Source organism: Oncorhynchus masou, chromosome 25 (genome assembly GCF_036934945.1).
Source record: "Oncorhynchus masou masou isolate Uvic2021 chromosome 25, UVic_Omas_1.1, whole genome shotgun sequence".
Lineage (NCBI taxonomy): Eukaryota > Metazoa > Chordata > Actinopteri > Salmoniformes > Salmonidae > Oncorhynchus > Oncorhynchus masou.
The window spans coordinates 21599579-21623102 of NC_088236.1; the positions used below are offsets into that span (position 1 = coordinate 21599579).

The window sequence follows — 23524 nt, forward strand, 5'->3', positions numbered from 1 at the left end:
TAATAAATCTGATACCCCACTGTGGGGACGACGTCCTCGATGCACTTATTGATAAAGCCAGTGACTGATGTGGTGTACTCCTCAATGCCATCGGAAGAATCCCGGAACATGTTCCAGTCTGTGCTAGCAAAACAGTCCTGTAGTTTAGTATCTGATTCATCTGACCACTTTTTTATAGACCGAGTCATTGGTGCTTTTTGCTTTATTTTTTCCCTCTGGTTGCACATTTAGCATGTTGATGGCTGAGCTCGGTCTCAGTGCCAGCATCTGTCCGTGACGGTAAATAAACAGCCACGAAAAGTATAGCTAAAATCTCTCAAGGCATGTAGTGGCTTGCAATTTATCACAATATACTATACTTCAGGCGAGCAAAATATAGAGATTTCCTTAGATTTTGTGCACCAGCTGTTGTTTACAAATATGCACAGACCGCCCCCCACCGTATTACCGGATTGTGCTGTTCTATCTTGCTGGTGCAGCGTATATCCCACTAGCTGAATATCCATGTCGTCATTCAGCCACGATTCTGTGAAACATAGGATATTACAGTTTTTGATGTCCCGTTGGTAGGATATTCGTGATCGTACCTCGTCTAGTTTATTGTCCAATGATGGCAAATAACGGGGAAAAAAACACATAATGGCATAATTGGTTGGGCGCCCATAAAACTGCTGCCATTTCTTCCGCCGCCATTTTGTCATTAATGAGTAGGATTGTGTGTTTTCACAGGCAAAAGTGAATTGCTTTTTTAGACTATTGTATTTTAACCAAGCAACATAAATAAATGTTCAATCAATACTGAATGAATGAACAAAATAATTTTGAAACAAACGCTTCAAGATTTTAAATGGTCTGTGAATGTTTGTAGGACAGAGTTTGTAGAATTTTATGAATAAATGGTTTGTAGAATTTTATGAATAAATGACTAAACAATATCCCCATTTTAAATAGAACTGTAACTAAGTAAACTTATACTCTGTTTTATTATATCTGATTAACAATATGAGTTCATAAGTGAGGGATTGTGGAGCCTGAAACAGGGGGTAATTACATTTAAATAAATACCATTCCAGCCAGGTTGGAGGAAATTAGGAGTGGGGTTTGTTAAGTAAGCAGAAAATGTCTTTAACCTATGGTTGAACCGACAAAACTTAGCTCTGGGATGTTTTAGATAAGGCAGTGAGTGCATTCCCAGGTTTTCCGTTAACTAGAGCTGTCAGCTAAGTGGTGATCGATAATGGTGAGGAGTCAATAGTTAATTCAGTTATACAGTGGGGCAAAAAAGTATTTAGTCAGCCACCAATTGTGCAAGTTCTCCCACTTAAAAAGATGAGAGAAGTCTGTAATTTTCATCATAGGTACACTTCAACTGTGACAGACAGAATGAGAAAAAAAATCCAGAAGATCACATTGTAGGATTTTTTATGAATGTATTTGCAAATTATGGTGGAAAATAAGTATTTGGTCAATAACAAAAGTTTATCGCAATACTTTTTTATATACCCTTTGTTGGCAACGACAGAGGTTAAACGTTTTCTGTAAGTCTTCACAAGGTTTTCACACACTGTTGCTGGTATTTTGGCCCATTCCTCCATGCAGATCTCCTCTAGAGCAGTGACGTTTTGGGGCTGTTGCTGGGCAACACGGACTTTCAACTCCCTCCAAAGATTTTCTATGGGGTTGAGATCTGAAGACTGGCTAGGCCACTCCAGGACCTTGAAATGCTTGTTATGAAGCCACTTCTTCGTTGCCCGGGCGATGTGTTTGGGATCATTGTCATGCTGAAAGACCCAGCCACGTTTCATAATCAATGCCCTTGCTGATGGAAGGAGGTTTTCACTCAAAATCTCACGATACATGGCCCCATTCATTCTTTCCTTTACACGGATCAGTCGCCCTGGTCCCTTTGCAGAAAAACAACCCCAAAGCATGATGTTTTAATTTATTAGGTGGCTCTTAAAAGAGACTTTGGGTTTGCGGAGTGGCAGGCAAATGGCAGTGAGTTTGGTGGTGTGTACTACTGTGTGCGTCTTGCTGGAACGGAGGAGAGACCAGCTCTGACTCTCAAAGAGGAGGTTGTTACCCTCCATGCGATGCACGCCATACCTAAGTTACTGCCCAGGGAAACTGTGCTTTATTACAGAGGGGCGGATTGTGCACATATTTTTTTGTGAAGAATCAACAACAAGTGGGACACAATCATGAAGTGGAACGACATTTATTGGATATTTCAAACTTTTTTAACAAATCAAAAACTGAAAAATTGGGCGTGCAAAATTATTCAGCCCCCTTAAGTTAATACTTTGTAGCGTCACCATTTGCTGCGATTACAGCTGTAAGTCGCTTGGGGTATGTCTCTATCAGTTTTGCACATCGAGAGACTGAAATTTTTTCCCATTCCTCCTTGCAAAACAGCTCGAGCTCAGTGAGGTTGGATGGAGAGCATTTGTGAACAGCAGTTTTCAGTTCTTTCCACAGATTCTCGATTGGATTCAGGTCTGGACTTTGACTTGGCCATTCTAACACCTGGATATGTTTATTTTTGAACCATTCCATTATAGATTTTGCTTTATGTTTTGGATCATTGTCTTGTTGGAAGACAAATCGCCGTCCCAGTCTCAGGTCTTTTGCAGACTCCATCAGGTTTTCTTCCAGAATGGTCCTGTATTTGGCTCCATCCATCTTCCCATCAATTTTAACCATCTTCCCTGTCCCTGCTGAAGAAAAGCAGGCCCAAACCATGATGCTGCCACCACCATGTTTGACAGTGGAGATGGTGTGTTCAGGGTGATGAGCTGTGTTGCTTTTACGCCAAACATAACGTTTTGCATTGTTGCCAAAAAGTTCAATTTTGGTTTCATCTGACCAGAGCACCTTCTTCCACATGTTTGGTGTGTCTCCCAGGTGGCTTGTGGCAAACTTTAAACGACACTTTTTATGGATATCTTTAAGAAATGGCTTTCTTCTTGCCACTCTTCCATAAAGGCCAGATTTGTGCAATATACGACTGATTGTTGTCCTATGGACAGAGTCTCCCACCTCAGCTCTAGATCTCTGCAGTTCATCCAGAGTGATCATGGGCCTCTTGGCTGCATCTCTGATCAACATTGGATCATTCAGAGATCCTCACTGAACTTCTGGAGAGAGTTTGCTGCATTGAAATTAAAGGGGTTGAATAATTTTGCACGCCCATTTTTTCAGTTTTTGATTTGTTAAAAATTTTGAAATATCCAATAAATGTCGTTCCACTTCATGATTGTGTCCCACTTGTTGTTGATTCTTCACAAAAAAATACAGTTTTATATCTTTATGTTTGAAGCCTGAAATGTGGCAAAAGGTCGCAAAGTTCAAGGGGGCCGAATACTTTCGCAAGGCACTGTATATCTATTAGGGGTGTGCCGAGTACTCGGACAAAATTAGTATCTAATGGGGAAGGAGAATTTTCTGAATATGACTATGACAACTATTAGCTAGTTCTTCTGCCTGCAAAGAAACACGCGGGATATCAGTTGAACAAGCTGCTCTCCCTCTGCGCTCATTTCTCCAGACAGACCTGTGTGGCTCTGTTAAGTCTCCCGTTCTCCAAACATCATGAATGAATCCTAATCCGTAGCTAGTCATTGTTGTTCAATTCAGTTTTTTTCCTGTAGACTTTTCTGAGGCCATATGGTTGTTTTTGCCTGTCTACTTGGTGTTGGGTAGTATGCCTACTTTGTCTGTCCGTATAAGTATTCCATTGCTGACGACGTACTGTCGTTATGTCGCGATCCCCATGCTTTCTTGCTATTATTATTTCTCCTTTCCCAGTCATGTTTACTGAGTGACAGATAATTAAAAAATAAAATTACAAATGTAGATGGTTTATTTTGATTGTTTAAATGTGTAGGCATAAGTTTCGGGAGAGAAGTTTTGCTCCTCTCAAAAGTGAAACAATATATGGGGCAAGTGAATTAGCCTACCTTCATCTAAATCTGTCTGGAATAATTGCAGGCAGTAGTAGCCAGCCATGCATTAGACTATTTATTAGCCTCCTTTGTTGAGAAATTGAATAGGACTAAGTAAGTAAATGGTGCATTTTCATCGGTCAGGGTCGTTTAACAACTGTGTGTGTGAAGGAACTAAATGATGCACTCTGAGTGATTTTGCAGTAATGCACACATGAGGCCTCACCTGCATTTAAAGCGCACTTCTGGATTTTCTGTTCACGAGTAGATCCAATTACCAGTATCAAGTGTGATAAAACGGATACAATTACCAATACGAGTATGATGAGATCGGTACACCCATAATATTTATCATTAGTCTGTATGTATTTTTAGATATAGCCCCTATTGTAGGCCTAAATGTGTTTTATTGTAGTGTCATCATTTTTACTGCAAAAATATTAGATATATAGAAATAGAAACATAACTGTAATCTACATATTCCTTTGACAGGTAATGAACTGTCCATTGATTAGCACAGTAATTGATAAAACAGCACCCATGTTTGCAAAACAAGTGGTTTTGAGTTTATGTCAATATTACACAGATTAGCTAATGGTCACAGAAATCAGGAATTCAGGTTCCTTAGAACTTTATCTGAGGGACTGTGTCCAACACACCACCCACCACCTGTTATGTTGCATACCTACTAACCAAAAAAGGATGTGATTATGAAATATATACACTGAATAAAAATATAAACGCAACATGTTAAGTGTTGGCCCTGTCACGTTCTGACCATCGTGTGTGTTTTCCTTGTTTTGGTGTTGGTCAGGACGTGAACTGGGTGGGCATTCTATGTTGTGTGTCTGGTTTGTCCATTTCTATGTTAGGCCTGATATGGTTCTCAATCAGAGGCAGGTGTTAGTCATTGTCTCTGATTGGGAACCATATTTAGGTAGCCTGTTTTGTGTTGGGTTTTGTGGGTGATTGTTCCTGTGTTTGTGGCACCAGATAGGACTGTTTTGGTTTTTGCACGTTTCTTGTTTTGTAGATTGTCGTACTTTCATCTTTATTAAAGATGCACAAAACTAACCACGCTGCATTTTGGTCCGCCTCTCTTTCCCCACAAGAAAACCATTACAGGCCCCAGGTTTCATGAGCTGAAATACAAGATCCCAGAAATGTTCCATATGCACGAAAAGCTTATTTCTCTCAAATGTTGTGCACAAATTCATTTACATCCCAATTAGTGAGCATTTCTCCTTTGTAACGTGTAACCACACCAGCCCAGGACCTCCACATCCTGCTTCTTCACCTGCGTGATCATCTGAGACCAGCCAACCGGACAGCTGATGAAACTGTAGGTTTGCACAACTGAAGAATTTCTGCACAAACTGCCAGAAACGTCTCAGGGAAGCTTATTTGCATGCTCGTCATCCTCACCAGGGTCTTGACCTGACTGCAGTTCTGCGTCGTAACCAACTTCAGTGGGCAAATACTCACCTTCGATGGCTACTGGCACGCTGGAGAAGTGTGTTCTTTAAGGATGAATCCCAGTTTCATCTGTACTGGGAAGATGGAAGACATTGTTTATAAGTGGAATAGGATAATGTCTTAGTGTGGTGTGTGAAGAATCGAGTACTTTACCTTATATGCATTACAAATCACATTATTATGAGAACACCTTCTCTAAGCGTATGAGTTAGGCTATATGAGAACGTTTGAATCCTAAGCAATCCTGCCTACACATTGTTTGAGGTACAATAGACAACATAGCTACTATAGTAGGTCAAAGCTGTGTGATAGAGCATGGGTTAAGTAGGCATTGTGGTGCTCGTGAATTTCCTTAATTTTTCGGCTTCAGAGCAATGCCTACGTCTCACTTAAAACAGTTTTTGGTTTATCATTTGTGTGTGTGTGCGTGTGGTTCCGTGAGGTGTTGTTTTTGTTTATATATATATATATATATATATCACTGCTCAAAAAAATAAAGGGAACACTTAAACAACACAATGTAACTCCAAGTCAATCACACTTCTGTGAAATCAAACTGTCCACTTAGGAAGCAACACTGATTGACAATACATTTCACATGCTGTTGTGCAAATGGAATAGACAACAGGTGGAAATTATAGGCAATTAGCAAGACACCCCCAATAAAAGAGTGGTTCTGCAGGTGGCAACCACAGACCACTTCTCAGTTCCTATGCTTCCTGGCTGATGTTTTGGTCACTTTTGAATGCTGGCGGTGCTTTCACTCTAGTGGTAGCATGAGACGGAGTCTACAACCCACACAAGTGCCTCAGGTAGTGCAGCTCATCCAGGATGGCACATCAATGCGAGCTGTGGCAAGAAGATTTGCTGTGTCAGTCAGCGTAGTGTCCAGAGCATGGAGGCGCTACCAGGAGACAGGCCAGTACATCAGGAGACGTGGAGGAGGCCATAGGAGGGCAACAACCCAGCAGCAGGACCGCTACCAAACCTCCTCCTTTGTGCAAGGAGGAGCAGGATGAGCACTAAAAGAGCCCTGCAAAATGACCTCCAGCAGGCCACAAATGTGCATGTGTCTGCTCAAACGGTCAGAAACAGACTCCATGAGGGTGGTATGAGGGCCCGACATCCACAGGTGGGCGCCCTGTGCTCTTCACAGATGAAAGCAGGTTCACACTGAGCACATGTGACAGACGTGACAGTCTTGAGACGCCGTGCATGACCGGTTTGGCGGTGGGTCAGTCATGGTGTGGGGTGGCATTTCTTTGGGGGGCCGCACCTCCATGTGCTCGCCAGAGGTAGCCTGACTGCCATTAGGTACCGAGATGAGATCCTCAGACTTCTTGTGAGACCATATGCTGGTGCGGTTAGCCCTGGGTTCATCCTAATGCAAGACAATGCTTGACCTCATGTGGCTGGAGTGTGTCAGCAGTTCCTGCAAGAGGAAGGCATTGATGCTATGGACTGGCTCGCCCCTTCCCCAGACCTGAATCCAATTGAGCACATCTGGGACATCATGTCTCGCTCCATCCACCAACGCCACTCTGCACCACAGACTGTCCAGGAGTTGGCGGATGCTTTAGTCCAGGTCTGGGAGGAGATCCTTCAGGAGACCATCCGCCACCTCATCAGGAGCATGCCCAGGCGTTGTAGGGAGGTCATACAGGCACGTGGAGGCCACACCCACTACTGAGCCTAATTTTGACTTGTTTTAAGGACATTACATCAAAGTTTGATCAGCCTGTAGTGTGGTTTTCCTCTTTAATTTTGAGTGTCACTCCAAATCCAGACCTCCATGGGTTGATAAATTTGATTTCCATTGATCATTTTTGTGATTTTGTTGTCAGCACATTCAACTATGTAAAGAAAAAAGTATTTAATAAGAATATTTCATTCATTCAGATCTAGGATGTGTTATTTTAGTGTTCCCTTTATTTTTTTGAGCAGTGTATATACACATATCTATATATACACACATACACATATGCACACATATACATGCATAGATTCACATCCATACACACACACATATCCTACATACCTACACGTACTCACAAAGAATAAAAATAAAATAAAACCATATATAAAACCTGCAGCAGCACTATCAAGGTTCTTATTAGCTATTTCTAGCCTTCGCTGAGACGACGAGCCAATAATTAGTTTTAAGATTTTACAGCATCTTACACAACATGTATCTGCACATTTCCCTAGTCACCCCGTTCACTCTGTCCAGTTTGAAATATAGTTGAATAGTGGAGACCAGAGTCTATCAAACTTGGGCTGTCTTTTGTGGAGGTCATAAGTGAGCTTTTCAAGAGGGAGAAAGTCAACAATCTGGTTTTGTACAAAAATTTGTAATTGGATTCTTTCATTTTTACATTAGTAGAGGTGCAGTATACCCTGTTGCAAACCTCCACCCATAACTCATCACTGATAGTCAGACCAAGTTTCCCAAATTATTTTCAACGGAGTAAAGGAGGAGCCTCCTTTCTCAGAAAGGAGTCTATAGATGTAAGATATTTTGCCTTTAATTAATGGATTGTGTTGTGACAAGAAGGGTTTCAACTTCATTCAACTGAGTTCTAAACCTCTTCTTGGAGGTAAATGAGGAAATTAAATGTCTAATTTGAAGATATAAAAAAAAATGGGATCTTGGCACATTGAATTCACTGCAGAGCTCTTGAAAGGATTTCAGTGTAGTGGTTTTCTGATGAAATACTCTGATTCCTAGAGTATGCCAAAGACTAAAGTTGGCATCCCTCAGGGCTTTTGGCAAGTCTGGGTTGTCTACTATAGGCGAGTGAGAACATATTTGGGAGGAAATGCCCAGATATTTCTTACAGTCCCTCCACGCTAGTAAGGTGCTGTAAATCAAAGGTTTTGGCTATATTGCCCACTTCAATGAATATAATTGAATATAAGGGCAATGAACCACAGGATTGGGCTTCTATCTGAATCCACGTTAACTTTTGTCTGTTTGTGATCCATGTTAGCATGTTGCAGATTTGGGCAGACCAGTAGTACAATTGAAGGGAGGGAAGGGCAAGACCACCCTTAGATTCAGGTTTCGATAGAGTGGAAAACTTGATCCTAGGTTTTTTATTGCCCCATATAAATGTAGTGATGTTTTGGTTAGTTGTTTTGAAAAAGGAAACTGGGAGATAGCATGGGAGCATCTGAAATAAGTAGTTCAGTTTAGGGAGGACGTTCATACGGATGACATTAATTCTTCCTACTAAGCTAATTGGGAGGGAGATCCAGGTTTGGAGATCGTTCTTGATTCGATCCAGGAGTGGAAGATAATTTTCCTTGAGAAGGCTATTCAGATCTGGCGTTATGAAGATACCGAGGTATTGAAACCCCTGTGTTTTCCATTGGAAAGGACATAATGTCTTCATAGAGCTGTTGAGTGTAATATTGAGAGGGCAGACAGTGGATTTGTTAAAATTGATCTTATAACCTGAAAACTTGCCATACTGAGCAATTGTGTCTAAAATGAGAGGGAGGGATTTCTCCGGGTTGGATATGTAGAGCAACACATCATCCTTGTAGAGTGAAATCTTGTGCTGCAGGCCGCCTGCAGAGACACCCATAATACTTGGATTGCTCCTTATCAGCTCTGCCAGAGGCTCCGCCCCCAACAAGTAGAGCAGGGGGACAGCGAGCACCCGTGTCTTGTGCCCCGTTCCAGAGGGAATCTGTCAGAGTTCAGTCCATTATTTGTCATCATGGCATTTGGATGAGAGTATAGTGATTTGATCCATTTAATAAAATTTGGGCCCATATTGATATTTTCTAAGACTGAAAACAGAAAGCTCCACTCCATCCTGTCAAATGCCTTCTCAGCATCCAGTGAAGCCAGCAGGACAGGGGCCTTCTGTGCGTTTACTTGATTAATAATATCAAAAAGACTGCGAATGTTATCAGAAGAGTATCTGTCTCTAATAAATCCAGTTTGGTCCGCTTTTATTATTTTGGGAAGAGTGTTTAGTCTTTTGGCGAGCAATTTGGTAATTATTTTATAGTCGAAATCCAACAAGCTTATGGGTCGGAAGGACGAGCAGGATAGGGGGTCCGTGTCCTTTTTGAGCAACACTGTAATGCGAGCTGTGTGCATTGGGTCTGGGAGAACTCCGTTTTTGCAAAAATCCTCCAGCATTGGCATGAAGATAGGGCTGAGCTGGGGCCAAAAAGCTTTGTAGAACTCTCTGGGGAATCCATCTGGGCCTGGGGACTTATTAGGTGGCATGGATGAAATTGCCTCCAGGATCTCCTCAGGAGTGAAGGGGGAGTTGAGATCTTCTTGGTCGGTCTCTGATAGTTTAGGTAGCGAGATTCCCTCTAGGAAAGAGTGGAGTTCTGCCTCTGTGTGTTTTCTCTCAGAGATACAGTATATAGTTTGCAGTAAAAATCATGAAAAGTTAAATTGATCTTTTTTGGGTCATATGTGACCTCGTCCTCTGCTGTTTGGATAGCCATGATTGTACGCTCTGACTGCTCCATTTTTAATTGGTAAGCAAGCAATCTACTGGGCCTATTGCTATACTCATGGTATTTCTGTTTAGTAAAGAAGAAAAAAAGTTTTCTCCCGAGTGTAGTCCAAATTCAGTTTGGCTTTGGCTGCTTTAAAGATGTCTGGGGATTGTTTGTTTATGTATTTTTCACAGCATTCCAGCTCCCTCTCGATCTAGCCTGTGTGCTTTCATTGCTTTTTTCTTAGAGGAAGCATATGCAATTAGATGACCTCTTAGTGTGGCTTTAGCAGCGTCCCACATTGTGGCCGGAGAAACAGGAGAATCTTTGTTGTCTTGTGTGTAGTTGTCTATCCATGTAGTTACCAATGTATGGAACGCTTCGTTTGATAACATGGAGGTGTTGAATTTCCAGCTCTTTGACCTCGGTATGTTTTTGCAGATGTCGAAGCGGAGGTGGACAAAGGTGTGATCTGAAAGTGCTATGGGTCCGATTTGTACATGTGGCTGAATTTATGAAACTCTTTGGGATAAAAATGTAATCTATATGGGAGTAGGTGTTATGGACATTAGAGTAGTATGTATAGTCCATAGATGAGCTATTAGTCTCTCTCCAGATATCTATCAGTCCCATCTCTTTAGTAAGAGAGTTCAAAATCTTTGCAGATCTAGGATTTGTGGTGGGGACTTGAGATGATTTGTCTAGGGTTGTTAAGGGTACAATTAAAATCTCCCCGCCAAAGGAAACACAATGCTCATTGAACAGGGTTATCATTTTTGACAGGAAGGCAGGAGTATCTGTGTTAGGGGCGTATATGTTTAAGAGAGTAATTGGTTGACCATATAGTGACCCAGTTATCAAAATAAATCTCCCCTACGGATCAGATATGTTTTTGTCAATTATGAATGTAACATTTTTATGGATAAGTATGGCTGTACCTCTACTGTTTGATTTGAAAGATGAGAAATACACCTGTCCCACCCAAGCTCTGCGGAGTTTAGCATGTTCAGCATCACAGAGGTGTGTCTCTTGTAATAGCGCGATGTCTGCTTTTTCCTTTTTTAGAGCACATAGTATATTTTTCCATTTTATTGCATGCCCTAAACCATGGCAGTTCCATGTCAATAGATTTAAGGTACTAGTCATTGTCATTGAACAGTAATCGAACTTTAGTGCAAGTCATTGCTGGGTAAAAGTGGATAGTAGTTAAAGCTGCGTTCACATAAAAGGAAAATAAATGGAGTACATAAAATAACAATCTCTGAACACCCCAGCCGAGTTCCCAGACAACTCGACACATCCAGTTGGATCTATTACCCCCCCCCCCCGCTCAGTCTCAATTCTGTGTTCTGAAAAAAACAAAAACCATGAAAAGTTAGCAACGCACAACGTCTCCATCTCCCCACCAAAGAAATGCCTCATCCTCTCCACCCCGCATTGAGTAAATGACAACGTAGCCCACGTCCAGACCACATTAAAAGAGGGAGAAAATAAAATCAATAGCCCAGCCTACATATACCTCCCCCACGGGACATAGGGAACCACAGTAATAATATCAACAAAAAGAGGGAAGTAAAAGAAGTCTGAGACATTAGTAGGCCGAGGTTAGGCTATAGAGCCTATCCCTCTCAGCTAAAGGAACAGAAATAGAGATTAGACGGCTATAATGACATTTAGCGGGGCGTGTCTTTGGATGTCGGCTATATGTTGTCTTACCTCCTTTAGTAATAGCATTAATCGCATTTAGTCATTGGTCCGTTTCTCATTGACCAGGATTTTCTTTCAAAAAACGTTTTGCCTCTTCGGGAGTTTTGAAGTGTCGCAGGGTTCTAAGAATCCTGAGCTCGTTTGGGTATTTGAATCCCCTGAAGATGCCTCGGTCAATTGAGTATTTCTTCACTTCGTCAAACTCTCGGCGTATTCCAGCTGACAGGTCCTGGTGTAAAGGGAGTTTGGCGTTCCCCACTGCGATTGTGTTGTTTTTCGCCGCCTGTAGGACACGTTCCTTGTCAGTGAATCTCAGGAAACATATGGTGATTGGGGGCGGTGGTTGTCTGGCTGCTGGTGGGGGCTTCAGTGTTCGGTGAGCTCTCTCGAGTTCTATGGGCCTGTCGGTGGACAGGTGGAGCCACTCGGGAAGTTTGTCTTGCAGGTTGCGGATCAGTGGCATGTTTCCCTCTTCTTTTTCACCCAGATTGAATAGAACACAATTAATCCTTCGCCCCCTGTTTTCCAGGACCTCTGTTTTCTCTTCCAGATGCTCTATTTTCTTTTTAGCATATGCTATTGTTTCCATGGCATCTGTCAATAAGTTTTCCGCGTTTATGGTTATCTTGTTGTTGATGTCAGGCAAAGCGTTTTCCAGGATTGTCACCTTGCCCCCTATCGCACTGAGCTGAGAGTTAATGGCATCTAATTTGGTGTTTAGTTCTGTACGTTGGGATCTCAACTCAGAAAGGATGTCTTCGACAGAGTGCGAGGTTGGCATTCGTTGTGCCTCGGGGGGAGCGGGTCCTCTTGCTCCTGGCTAATGGCGCTAGTTTTTTCTGAAGCTACCTTGTTCTTGGAGGCTTTTTCCTTCGCTAATGCTCGAGTCCGGGTAAAAATGTCACCTGTAGTGTCGCCTTTTGTAGCAGCCATGACTTTTTTTACTAAAGCTAAATGAGTTTGAACTTGGAGTGGAGGGAAGATTAGGAATTGGAAACTACTTGTGCGGAGCTCTTAGTTCATGAGGCCATCTCTTCAAGGGTCACGTGATCCCCCGTGAGGTGTTTTTTTTAATTTGTTTTTTTAAAATCTGATTTTACTGCTAGCTTGAGTTACCTGAGGTGGAGGAGAGTTCCATGTAGTCATGGCTCTATATAATACTGTGTGTTTCCTAGCCTCTGTTCTGGACTTGGGAACTGTGAAAAGACCCCTGGTGGCATGTTTTGTGGGGTATGCATGGGTGTCTGAGCTGTGTGTTAGCTGTTTGAACAGTGCTTTCAACATGTCAATCTCTCCTCTACTTTGAGCCAGGCGAGATTGACATGCATGTTCTTAATATAAGCCCTATGTTTACATTTAAGGGCCAGTCGTGCTGCTCTGTTCTGGGCCAACTGGAATTTGCCTATGTGGTCATGACTCAAAAAATGAAATGCTATTGCACATTGTCAAGTTTTATATGAATAAATTCCAACTCAACTTGATACTCAAACAATCTACACCTCCCTGAGTTTCACAGCACTCAGAGCATGAGTCATATAAGGTACTGTTTGGATTTTTTTTTACCCTATATATATTAAAGGGGCGGCAGGGTAGCCTAGTGGTTAGAGCGTTGGACTAGTAACCAAAAGGTTGCAAGTTCGAATCCCCGAGCTGACAAGGTACAAATCTGTCGTTCTGCCCCTGAACAGGCAGTTAACCCACTGTTCCTAGGCTGTCAATGAAAATAAGAATTTGTTCTTAACTGACTTGTCTAGTAAAATAAAGGTAAAATAAATAAATAAATAAAAAAGACAAGTGAGGAAGTAGACTTCCACTCTGATTCCAAAGAGGCAAGACTCAAATGCACTTCAGCTCCAGTTGTTTCAGGACATTAAAAATGAAATGCTATGGACATTGTCGAGTTTCATTTTAATGAATTCCAACTCAACTTGACAACAATCTACACCTCCCTGAGTTTCAATCTACACCTCCCTGAGAGCATGACTACTCAGAGCAATTCTCCTAGAATAGACTTAACTAAATTACACAGTGGATGAGGGAAATTACAATGGAGTTGACCCTTACATCTCAAGTGCCAGTTAAAATTACAAGACCAAGTAGTAAATGGCTTATACATACAGTACCAGTTAAAAGTTTGGACACACCTACTCATTCAAGGGTTTTTCTTTATTTTACTATTTTCTACATTGTAGAATAATAGGTAAGACATCAAAACAATTAAATAACACATGGTATCATGTAGTAACTAAAACAATGTTAAACAAATCACAATATATTTTAGATGTGTCATGACTTACGAAGTTGGTGCCTCTTCTTGTTCGGGCGGCATTCGGCAGGCGGCGTCACTGGCCTTCTAGCCATCGCTGATCCACTTTTCATTTTCCATTTGTTTTGTCTTTGTTTTACACACCTGGTTTCAATTCCCCAATTACATGTTCATTATTTAACCCTCTGTTTTCCCCACATTTTTTGTGCGTGAATACTTTATTGTAAGTTCGGTCCGATGATTGTGGGCCTGGTATTACTTCATGTATTTGGAAATTGAGCAAAGTTCCTTGTGTTACTCATCTCTGCTGTCCTGCGCCTGACTCCTCTGCACCAGATACACCCATATCCTTACAAGATGTTAGATTCAAAGTAGCCACCCTTTGCCTTGATGACAGCTTTGCACATTCTCTCAACCAGCTTCACCTGGAATGCTTTTCCAACAGTCTTGAAGGAGTTCCCACATATACTGCGCACTTGTTGGCTGCTTTTCCTTCAGTTTGCGGTCCAACTCATCTCAAACCATCTCAATTGGGTTCAGGTTGGGTGATCTGATGCAGCACTCCATCACTCCTTCTTGGTCAAATAGCCTTTACACAGCCTGGAGCAGTGTTGGGTCATTGTCCTGTGGAAAAACAAATGATCGTGCCACTAAGCGCAAACCAGATGGGATGGCATATCGCTGCAGAATGCTGTGGTAGCCATGCTGGTTAAGTGTGCCTTGAATTCTAAATAAATCACTGACAGTGTCACTAGCAAAGAACCCCCACACCATCACAAGAGTGTGCAAGGCTGTCAAGGCAAAGGGTGGCTACTTTCAAGAATCTAAAATCTCAAATATATTTTGATTTGTTTAACCCTTTTTTGGTTACTACATGATTCCATATGAATTCTTCACTATTATTCTACAATGTAGAAAATAGTAAAAATAAAGAAAAACCCTTGAATGAGTAGGTGTCCAAACTTTTGACTGGTACTGTACATGTATTCACTAGTAACTGAAACATGATCATATATATTTAATTTACAAACAGTTTACTAATAGCTAATGAGCCTTTTAATAATGTTTAATAAGCTTAAAATAAAGTTGTACCTCCTCTCCCAGGTTTGCGCGGCGGCTCCACAAGATGGTGCGGCGGCTGGTGCCGGACTGCGATGTACGTTTCCTGCGCTCGGAGGACGGAAGTGGGAAGGGAGCGGCCATGGTGACAGCAGTGGCGTTTCGGCTGGCTATCCAGCATGCCGAGCGGCAGCGTATCCTGGACGCTCTGCGTCTGAGCCAGGAGCAGCTGCTGGACGTGAAAAGGCGGATGGGAGAGGAGATGAACAGAGGCTTGGCCAAGGAGAGTCATGACCAGGCCACCGTCAAGATGCTGCCCACCTTTGTTCGCTCCATGCCCGACGGCACAGGTACAGGGTCAAGAGAAGAGAATATGGAGAGAGGAGGGAGAGGGGAGAGGGGTGTTATCTGTGGAAGAATCTCAATGGCATTTTCTTGATTCTTCATATAGTCTCTCCTCGCCCGCTTTTCAAAACCAATTGGATTAGAAAGTCTGAGGGGAGGGACCTCTGACCTCATCCAATTGGTTTTTAGGAGGTGAGGACAGGGGACGCGAAGAATCGGGTTAGGAATCGGGATTCTCCATGTGTGTATGGTAGGAGAGGGAGCCATAAGCTACTGATGGGCCTTGAAAATCCTTGAAAATAGATGGATGTCCTTGGCAGGGCTATAGCAGGAAACTGAGAAGAAAGCCTTAAGCTGTTACAAATAAAAACACAAACTCAATATACTTTCAAATTATTAAAACCAAATCGAATTAGAAATTATAATGGACTTATAATACAGTTTCTTGATTGTGTCTAGCTCGCTAATAGTCACCTAAATGAAAGCTAGACAGTCAGGGAGCATAGAAAATTCCAAAAACAATGGATAGAGGACGATTTTTATACAATTATTGACAGCGAGGAAATGTAATACATTTTCAGTACGGCCCTCCAGACCTTGTTTAAGACCCAATGCGGCTCCTGGGGTAAATTAGTTTGACACCCCTGGGTTAGAGAGATGGGCCAGCAATCAAAAGCTCAGCGGTTGGAAATCCATGGCTGACAAAATGTACATTAGGATGTGAGCACCTACTGCTGTTGTGGTCCTTAACAAGGCACATAACCCCCAAACTGCTAAATATAATTTTGGAGTGTTATCCTAATTTCTTAACTTCTCTCCCCATTGTGCCTATTGAACTCATCAGAGAGTGGTGAATTCTTGGCCCTGGACCTGGGAGGGACCAACTTCCGGGTTCTGCTGGTGCGTGTGCGGCGCGGGAAGAGACGCAGTGTGGAGATGTACAACAAGATCTACTCCATTCCCCAGGAGGCCATGCAGGGCACTGGAGAGGAGGTAAACCAGGTTTTCACTGACAGCCGTTCTGAACTTGAGCACCTCGTGCAATGAAGTTTCCCCCAATCCCTCCTGCTAATTTGGGAACTTTAGGTTGTCTGTGTGTGAGAAATGCTGTAAGTTAAGAGGACTCTATGTATTTTGAAAGATGAGACTTGAGGATTATATTCTTGTTCTTTTTGAATGCGACAACTGTAGGACAACAGTACCTTCTTAGGCTATTCAAATATTTGGGAAATAGGCTGCTGTTCATAACTGTCATTTGTCTTCAAGCTTTTATGATAGGCGTAGGAGGAGAGGTTATTGGCCATTTAGATTTGAACCTCACATGGAGGGATTTTTTCACCCTGTACTGATCATTTAAACTTGATTTAACTTGTCATTATATTTTTCCATAGGCCATTGATATGGTTTGTTCTCTTTCATTATCAGTCCCATGGCTACCATACGTTTTTAGGATATTCAAACAACTTTGAGATGGAACGTTGTTAGATTCATTCATTGTTTGATCTGGAGAAAGCCATGCATGCATCAAATGATGAAAGCGTAGCCTTGCCCAAAGGTCATATTCATATTGAATGGAGAGAAGGGAATATAGCCAATGTTTTTTTTTAACAGCTAGACAATATAGTTAAGGAGTGTCAGTTATAAAACATGTACAAGTTTAGGCTATAAGGCCCATGCATCCGACAGAGAGAGAGAAAGAGAAGCAATATTTTCTGAATGGACATTTTGTGCTGCTTTGGTGGAATTCTCTGCTGTCTAGCCTACATTCCTCTCTTGCGTTCTGTAGGCCTGTACAACATAGGCTATTTATTGAAATAAGCTAAAGCAAATAGGAATGGGAAGATTACTCGGAATGTCACTCGTGTGCTGCCCTACTCCATTCGTTACTGTGCTGCGCCAGTCAAGTTCAAATAGGCTAAACCACCGTCTGTCAATTGACTATGTCGTCACCATCGACAATGGCTTTCAATTATCATCCATAGATATAAAATATTGGCCAACACTAATAGGTAGAGCTCATTCCCAGTCCACTGCATTGGTAATTTGACCTATCTTTTCTCTCTTTCTCACTCTTTTCTATTTCTCTTTCTCTCTGTCATCTCTCTCGTTCTCTCCTTCTCTTTCTGTTCTCTCTCTCCCTGTCAGCTGTTTGACCACATAGTGCACTGCATCGCTGACTTCCTGGAGTACATGGGTATGAAAGGAGCGTCCTTGCCCCTTGGCTTCACCTTCTCCTTCCCCTGCCATCAGAGCAAACTGGACCAGGTAACAAAGCGCACACACACACACACACACACACACACACACACACACAGACACCACATATACACTCACAGACACCACATATACACCACACATACACAAAAAGCAATGCATTTCAATCGTTTTTTTATCGATTGACCCACTACTGCTGAAACTCTCACAGACAAAACGTTGAGAAGACTAGAGAACACTCATCGTGCTCTGTCTGCACCTCATCATTCCCAGGGCAACGCTTGGAAGGACAAGTGTTGACAGGAGTGGTCAGAGTGCAACACATGGTCTATTCACCCATGCTCTAGGTGCCTGTAGCCTGTGATCCTGACATAGCATATACCTTTTTTGTGTGGGGTGCCAATTTACAATTTACCCTACCATTTCTAACGATCTGCATGCCAGTTAGGATTTTCATATGTGCATTACAACTAATTGTGTCTATTGAATATCTAATTGCCCACAAATGGAAGAATTCCATATCTCACTAAAGAGAGGTGCTGTCCATCAGCACCACAGGCTTGATCTTGGAACACAGTTTCTCTTTTTATTACACCCCTTTTTCTCCCCAATTTCGATCTTGTCTCATCACTACAACTCCCCAACAGGCTTGGGAGAGGCGAAACATGACCCACCAAACCATGCTCCTTAACACCCGCCAGCTTAAACCCGAAGCCAGCCACACCAATGTGTCGGAGGAAACACCGTTCAACTGGCGACCTGGGTCAGCCTGCATAGCGAGATGCGAGCGAGATACATTTACATTTAAGTCATTTGGCAGACACTCTTATCCAGAGCGACTTACAAATTGGTGAATTCACCTTATGACATCCAGTGGAACAGCCACTTTACAATAGTGCATCTAAATCATTTAAGGGGGAGGGGGGGTTGAGAAGGATTACTTTATCCTATCCTAGGTATTCCTTAAAGAGGTGGGGTTTCAGGTGTCTCCGGAAGGTGGTGATTGACTCCGCTGTCCTGGCGTCGTGAGGGAGTTTGTTCCACCATTGGGGGGCCAGAGCAGCGAACAGTTTTGACTGGGCTGAGCGGGAACTGTACTTCCTCAGTGGTAGGGAGGCGAGCAGGCCAGAGGTGGATGAACGCAGTGCCCTTGTTTGGGTGTAGGGCCTGATCAGAGCCTGGAGGTACTGCGGTGCCGTTCCCCTCACAGCTCCGTAGGCAAGCACCATGGTCTTGTAGCGGATGCGAGCTTCAACTGGAAGCCAGTGGAGAGAGCGGAGGAGCGGGGTGACGTGAGAGAACTTGGGAAGGTTGAACACCAGACGGGCTGCGTTTTTAATATCGACACCTCTCTCCTCAAAATGTTCTGTGAATGCTTTTGCTACATCTTCCCCTTTAGTAGTACCATGCATGGGTTATAGACCAAGCAGCTCCTCACATACCTGCTCTGGGTCATAGTATCTTGCAACAACCGTCAGTCGTGGAATATCATTCACATCCACTCTCTCATCGAGAGCCACACTAAACATAGGTGCATCTTTTAACGCTACAGTTTGCTGTTTCCATCTCCGTAACGCACCCTTCAACAGTTCTGGAGACAGGCATGTCTTTGAGATGATTTTGTCTTTGTTAGGCAATCCATCAAATTAAGCCTGGGAATTACTAAGTAAAGCCTCCTTGATATATTCTCCATTAGTAAATGGTTTTCCATGTTTAGCAAAGCACTGCTCAACTTTGTAGCTCTCCTCTGTAGCTTGATTTTTGACTGTATGTAGATTTGTAAACACACTGCTTTGCTTTTCATACCTGGACACTGCCCTTTTGATTCCTTCAGCCTTGTCCGCCTCATCCATGAAGTTTTTCCCATGTCTCGTTTCAAAATGACGCCTTACAATTAATGTCCAGCAAACAACAGTTTTACAACAGAGAGCGCAAACAGAACGGTCCTTCAGTAAAACAAATTTATATTCCTCTGTCCAGTGTCTGTGTTCTTTTGCCCATCTTAATCTTTTCCGGTGGGGTAAGTGTGTGTGTCAGAGCTGTGTGTAAGTTGACTATGCAAACAATTTTCAACACATGAATGTTTCTTATAAAATGAAGAAGTGATGCAGTCAGTCTCTCCTCAACTGTTAGGTCAAGAAAAGAAAAAGCCATATCACAGATCTTAAAATATTAAGATGGGGAAAAACAACACAGACACTGGACAGAGGAACTCTGCCTAGAAGGCCAGCATCCCGGAGTCGCCTCTTCTACTGTTGACTTTGAGACTGGTGCTTTGTGGGTACTATTTAATGAAGCTGCCAGTTGAGGACTTGTGAGGCATCTGTTTCTCAAACTAGACACTCTAATGTACTTGTCCTCTTGCTCAGTTGTGCACCGCGCCTCCCACTCCTCTTTCTATTCTGGCTAGAGCCAGTTTGTGCTGTTCTGTGAGTAGTACACAGCTTTGTACGAGATCTTCAGTTTTTGGGCAATTTCTCGCATGGAATAGCCTTAATTTCTCAGAACAAGAATAGACTGACAAGTTTCAGAAGAAAGTTCTTTGTTTCTGGACATTTTGAGCCTGTAATCAAACTAAAAAATGCTATTTGCACACAGTGGGAAAGGGGGGAATCCAGCAACCAGTTCACAACGGGTAATCGTAGAGTTAATTCTTCCGCTTCTCACCCTCTCCATGACAGGCTTTTCCCTCTCGGTCCTCTCACCCTTTGTGCAGCCGCTTCTTTTTTCTATCCCCAAGCACTCAATGGCTTAACAATCCACCGTGTTGCCTTGTTGGGGCAGGAAGTCCATATAAGGCTTAGGGGTGGAGCCAGCAGGCTGCAAGATATCTTCCTTCAATCACCACTCCCCTCACCTCTCCCTGCTGTCTGCCACAATATACACTGCTCAAAAAAATAAAGGGAACACTTAAACAACACAATGTAACTCCAAGTCAATCACACTTCTGTGAAATCAAACTGTCCACTTAGGATGCAACACTGATTGACAATACATTTCACATGCTGTTGTGCAAATGGAATAGACAACAGGTGGAAATTATAGGCAAGACAACCCCAATAAAGGAGTGGTTCTGCAGGTGGTACCACAGACCACTTCTCAGTTCCTATGCTTTCTGGCTGATGTTTTGGTCACTTTTGAATGCTGGCGGTGCTTTCACTCTAGTGGGAGCATGAGACGGAGTCTACAACCCACACAAGTGGCTCAGGTAGTGCAGCTCACCCAGGATGGGACATCAATGCGAGCTGTGGCAAGAAGGTTTGCTGTGTCTGTTAGAGTAGTGTCCAGAGCATGGAGGCGCTACCAGGAGACAGGCCAGTACATCAGGAAACGTGGAGGAGGCCGTAGGAGGGCAACAACCCAGCAGCAGGACCGCTACCTCCGCCTTTGTGCAAGGAGGAGCACTGCCAGAGCCCTGCAAAATGACCTCCAGCAGGCCATAAATGTGCATGTGTCTGCTCAAACGGTCAGAAACAGACTCCATGAGGGTGGTATGAGGGCCCGACGTCCACAGGTGGTTAGTCAGTTAGTCAGTATATATATATATATATATATATATATATTCTCTCCACATCTACCATTCCAGTGTTTAATTGCTATATTGTAATTACTTCACCACCACGGCCTATTTATTGTCTTACCTCCCTTATCCTACCTCATTTGCACATACTGTATATAGACGTTTTCTAATGTATTATTGACTGTATGTTTGTTTATTCCATGTTTAACTCTGTGTTGTTGTATGTGTCAAACTGCTTTGCTTTATCCTGGCCAGCTCGCAGTTGCAAATGAGAACTTGTTCTCAACTAGCCTCCCTGGTTCAATAAAGGTGAAATTAAAAATTGTAAATAAGATTTTGTTCTTAACTGACTTGCCTAGTTAAATGAAGGTTAAATTAAATACATTTATTTAATTAGAAAACATTTAAATAAACGTTTAAATAAAATTTGAAAGGCACACACCTGTCTATATAAGGTCCCACAGTTGACAGTGCATGTCAGAGCAAAAACCAGGCGGCCATGAGGTCGAAGGAATTGTCTGTAGAGCTTCGAGACAGGATTGTGTCGAGGCACATATCAGGGTAATGGTACCAAAAATGTCTGCAGCATTGAAGGTCCCCAAGAACACAGTGGCCACCATCATTCATAAATGGAAGAAGTTTGCAACCACCAAGACTCTTCCTAGAGCTGGCCGCCTGGTCAAACTGAGCGATTAGGGGGAAAGGTCCTTGGTCAGGGAGGTGACCAAGAACCCGATGGTCACTCTTGACAGAGCTCTAGAGTTCCTCTGTGGCCTTTATGGTCGAGTGGCCAGAAGGAAGCCACTCATCAGTAAAAGGCACATGACAGCTCACTTGGAGTTTGCCAAAAGGCACCTAAATACTCTCGGACCATGAGAAACAAGAATCTCTGGTCTGATGAAATAAAGATTGAACTCTTTGGCCTGAATGCCAAGCATCACGTCTTTAGGAAACCTGACACCATCCCTACGGTGAAGCATGGTGGTGGCAGCATCATGCTGTGGGGTTTTTCAGCAACAGGGACTGGGAGACTAGTCATTATCGAGGCAAATATGAACGTAGGAAAGTACAGAGATCCTTGTTGAAAACCTGCTCAAGAACGCTCAGGACATCAGACTGGGGTGAAGGTTCATCTGCCAACAGGACAACGATCCTAAGCACACAGCCAAGACAACACAGGAGTGGCTTCGGGACAAGTCTCAATGTCCTTGAGTGGCCCAGCCAGAGCCTGGACTTGAATCTAATCGAACATCTCTGGAGAGACCTGAAAATAGAAGAATTGTAGAAATTCCCCAAATACAGGTGTGCCAAGCTTGTAATGTCATACTCAAGAAGACTCAATGGTGTAATTGCTGCTAAAGGTGGTTCAACAAAGTACTGAGTAAAGGGTCTGAATACATGTAAATGTGATATTTCCGTTTTTTATATTTAATAAATTAGGAAAAATGTATAACCTGTTTTTGCTTTGTCATGGTATATTGTGTGTAGATTAAGGGGGGGAAACAATTTAATAAATTTTAGAATAAGTCTGGAACATAACAAATACATTTTTGGGGGGATGGCTTGCCAAACCTTTGCGTTCCAAAACAAATACCCTCACGTGCCAAGGCTGGCTGGCCTTCATGTCTTAGGTTTCCGACTAATCAACACTCTGCTAAGGGCCAGATAAAGATGCCTGTCCTAATGTGATGTCCGTCCCTCTTCCTTCTCCTCCTCCAGGGCATCCTGCTAAAGTGGACCAAGGGTTTCAAAGCTACTGGCTGCGAGGGGGAGGATGTTGTCACTCTACTGAAGGATGCTATCTACCGCAGAGAGGTCAGAGGTCACACCTATTGACTGGGCTTTCTCAAAATCCTACACTGCCCAGATCTCAAATCCTTTAAAAATCCTACACTGCCCAGATCTCAAATCCTTTAAAAATGTAATATGATACCATGAAAGTACACCTTTGTAACCATTTTGGAATTTGATGTTAGTATACCAGTCTCAAATCTGAAATTCTCTGATTATAGCACACTGTTCCATGTTAGTGATATGTACTTCTTCGTGTTGATGTTTTTGTAGGAGTTTGACCTGGACGTGGTTGCCGTGGTGAATGATACGGTGGGCACCATGATGACATGTGGCTACGAGGACCCACTGTGTGAGGTGGGCCTCATTGTAGGTGAGTCTCAGAGCCTACTGGATGTGCCTTTTGGGCCACAAGCACAGGCTGTAACAGATCAACAACGGTCTCCCATTTATTTCAATGAGTTTCCTCTCACTTACTTACTCACTCACTCACTCACTTCCCCTCTTTCCAGGTACTGGCACCAACGTGTGCTACATGGAGGAGATGCAGAACATGGAGCTGTTGGATGGGAGCGAAGGGAAGATGTGTGTTAACATGGAGTGGGGGGCGTTCGGGGACCATGGAGAGCTGGACGACTTCAGCACAGACTTCGACAAAGCCGTGGATGAGCACTCGGCCAACCCTGGAAAACAGACGTAGAATATTACTGGTTGTTTGCAGTTGTGTTATAA

The 23524-nt window shown here is 42.9% G+C and overlaps 1 protein-coding gene across 2 annotated transcripts in view; it reads left to right on the forward strand.

Moving 5' to 3' along the window:
* LOC135513911 (hexokinase-2-like) overlaps window positions 1-23524 on the forward strand; it is a 93036-nt gene that overhangs the window by 63977 nt on the left and 5535 nt on the right. For both annotated transcript variants that reach the window (XM_064936917.1, XM_064936918.1), the window contains exons 10-15: window positions 14968-15272; window positions 16112-16260; window positions 17413-17532; window positions 22721-22816; window positions 23066-23165; window positions 23305-23488. In XM_064936917.1, coding sequence (XP_064792989.1) covers window positions 14968-15272; window positions 16112-16260; window positions 17413-17532; window positions 22721-22816; window positions 23066-23165; window positions 23305-23488 — 954 coding nt within the window. The remainder of the gene's footprint in view (window positions 1-14967; window positions 15273-16111; window positions 16261-17412; window positions 17533-22720; window positions 22817-23065; window positions 23166-23304; window positions 23489-23524) is intronic.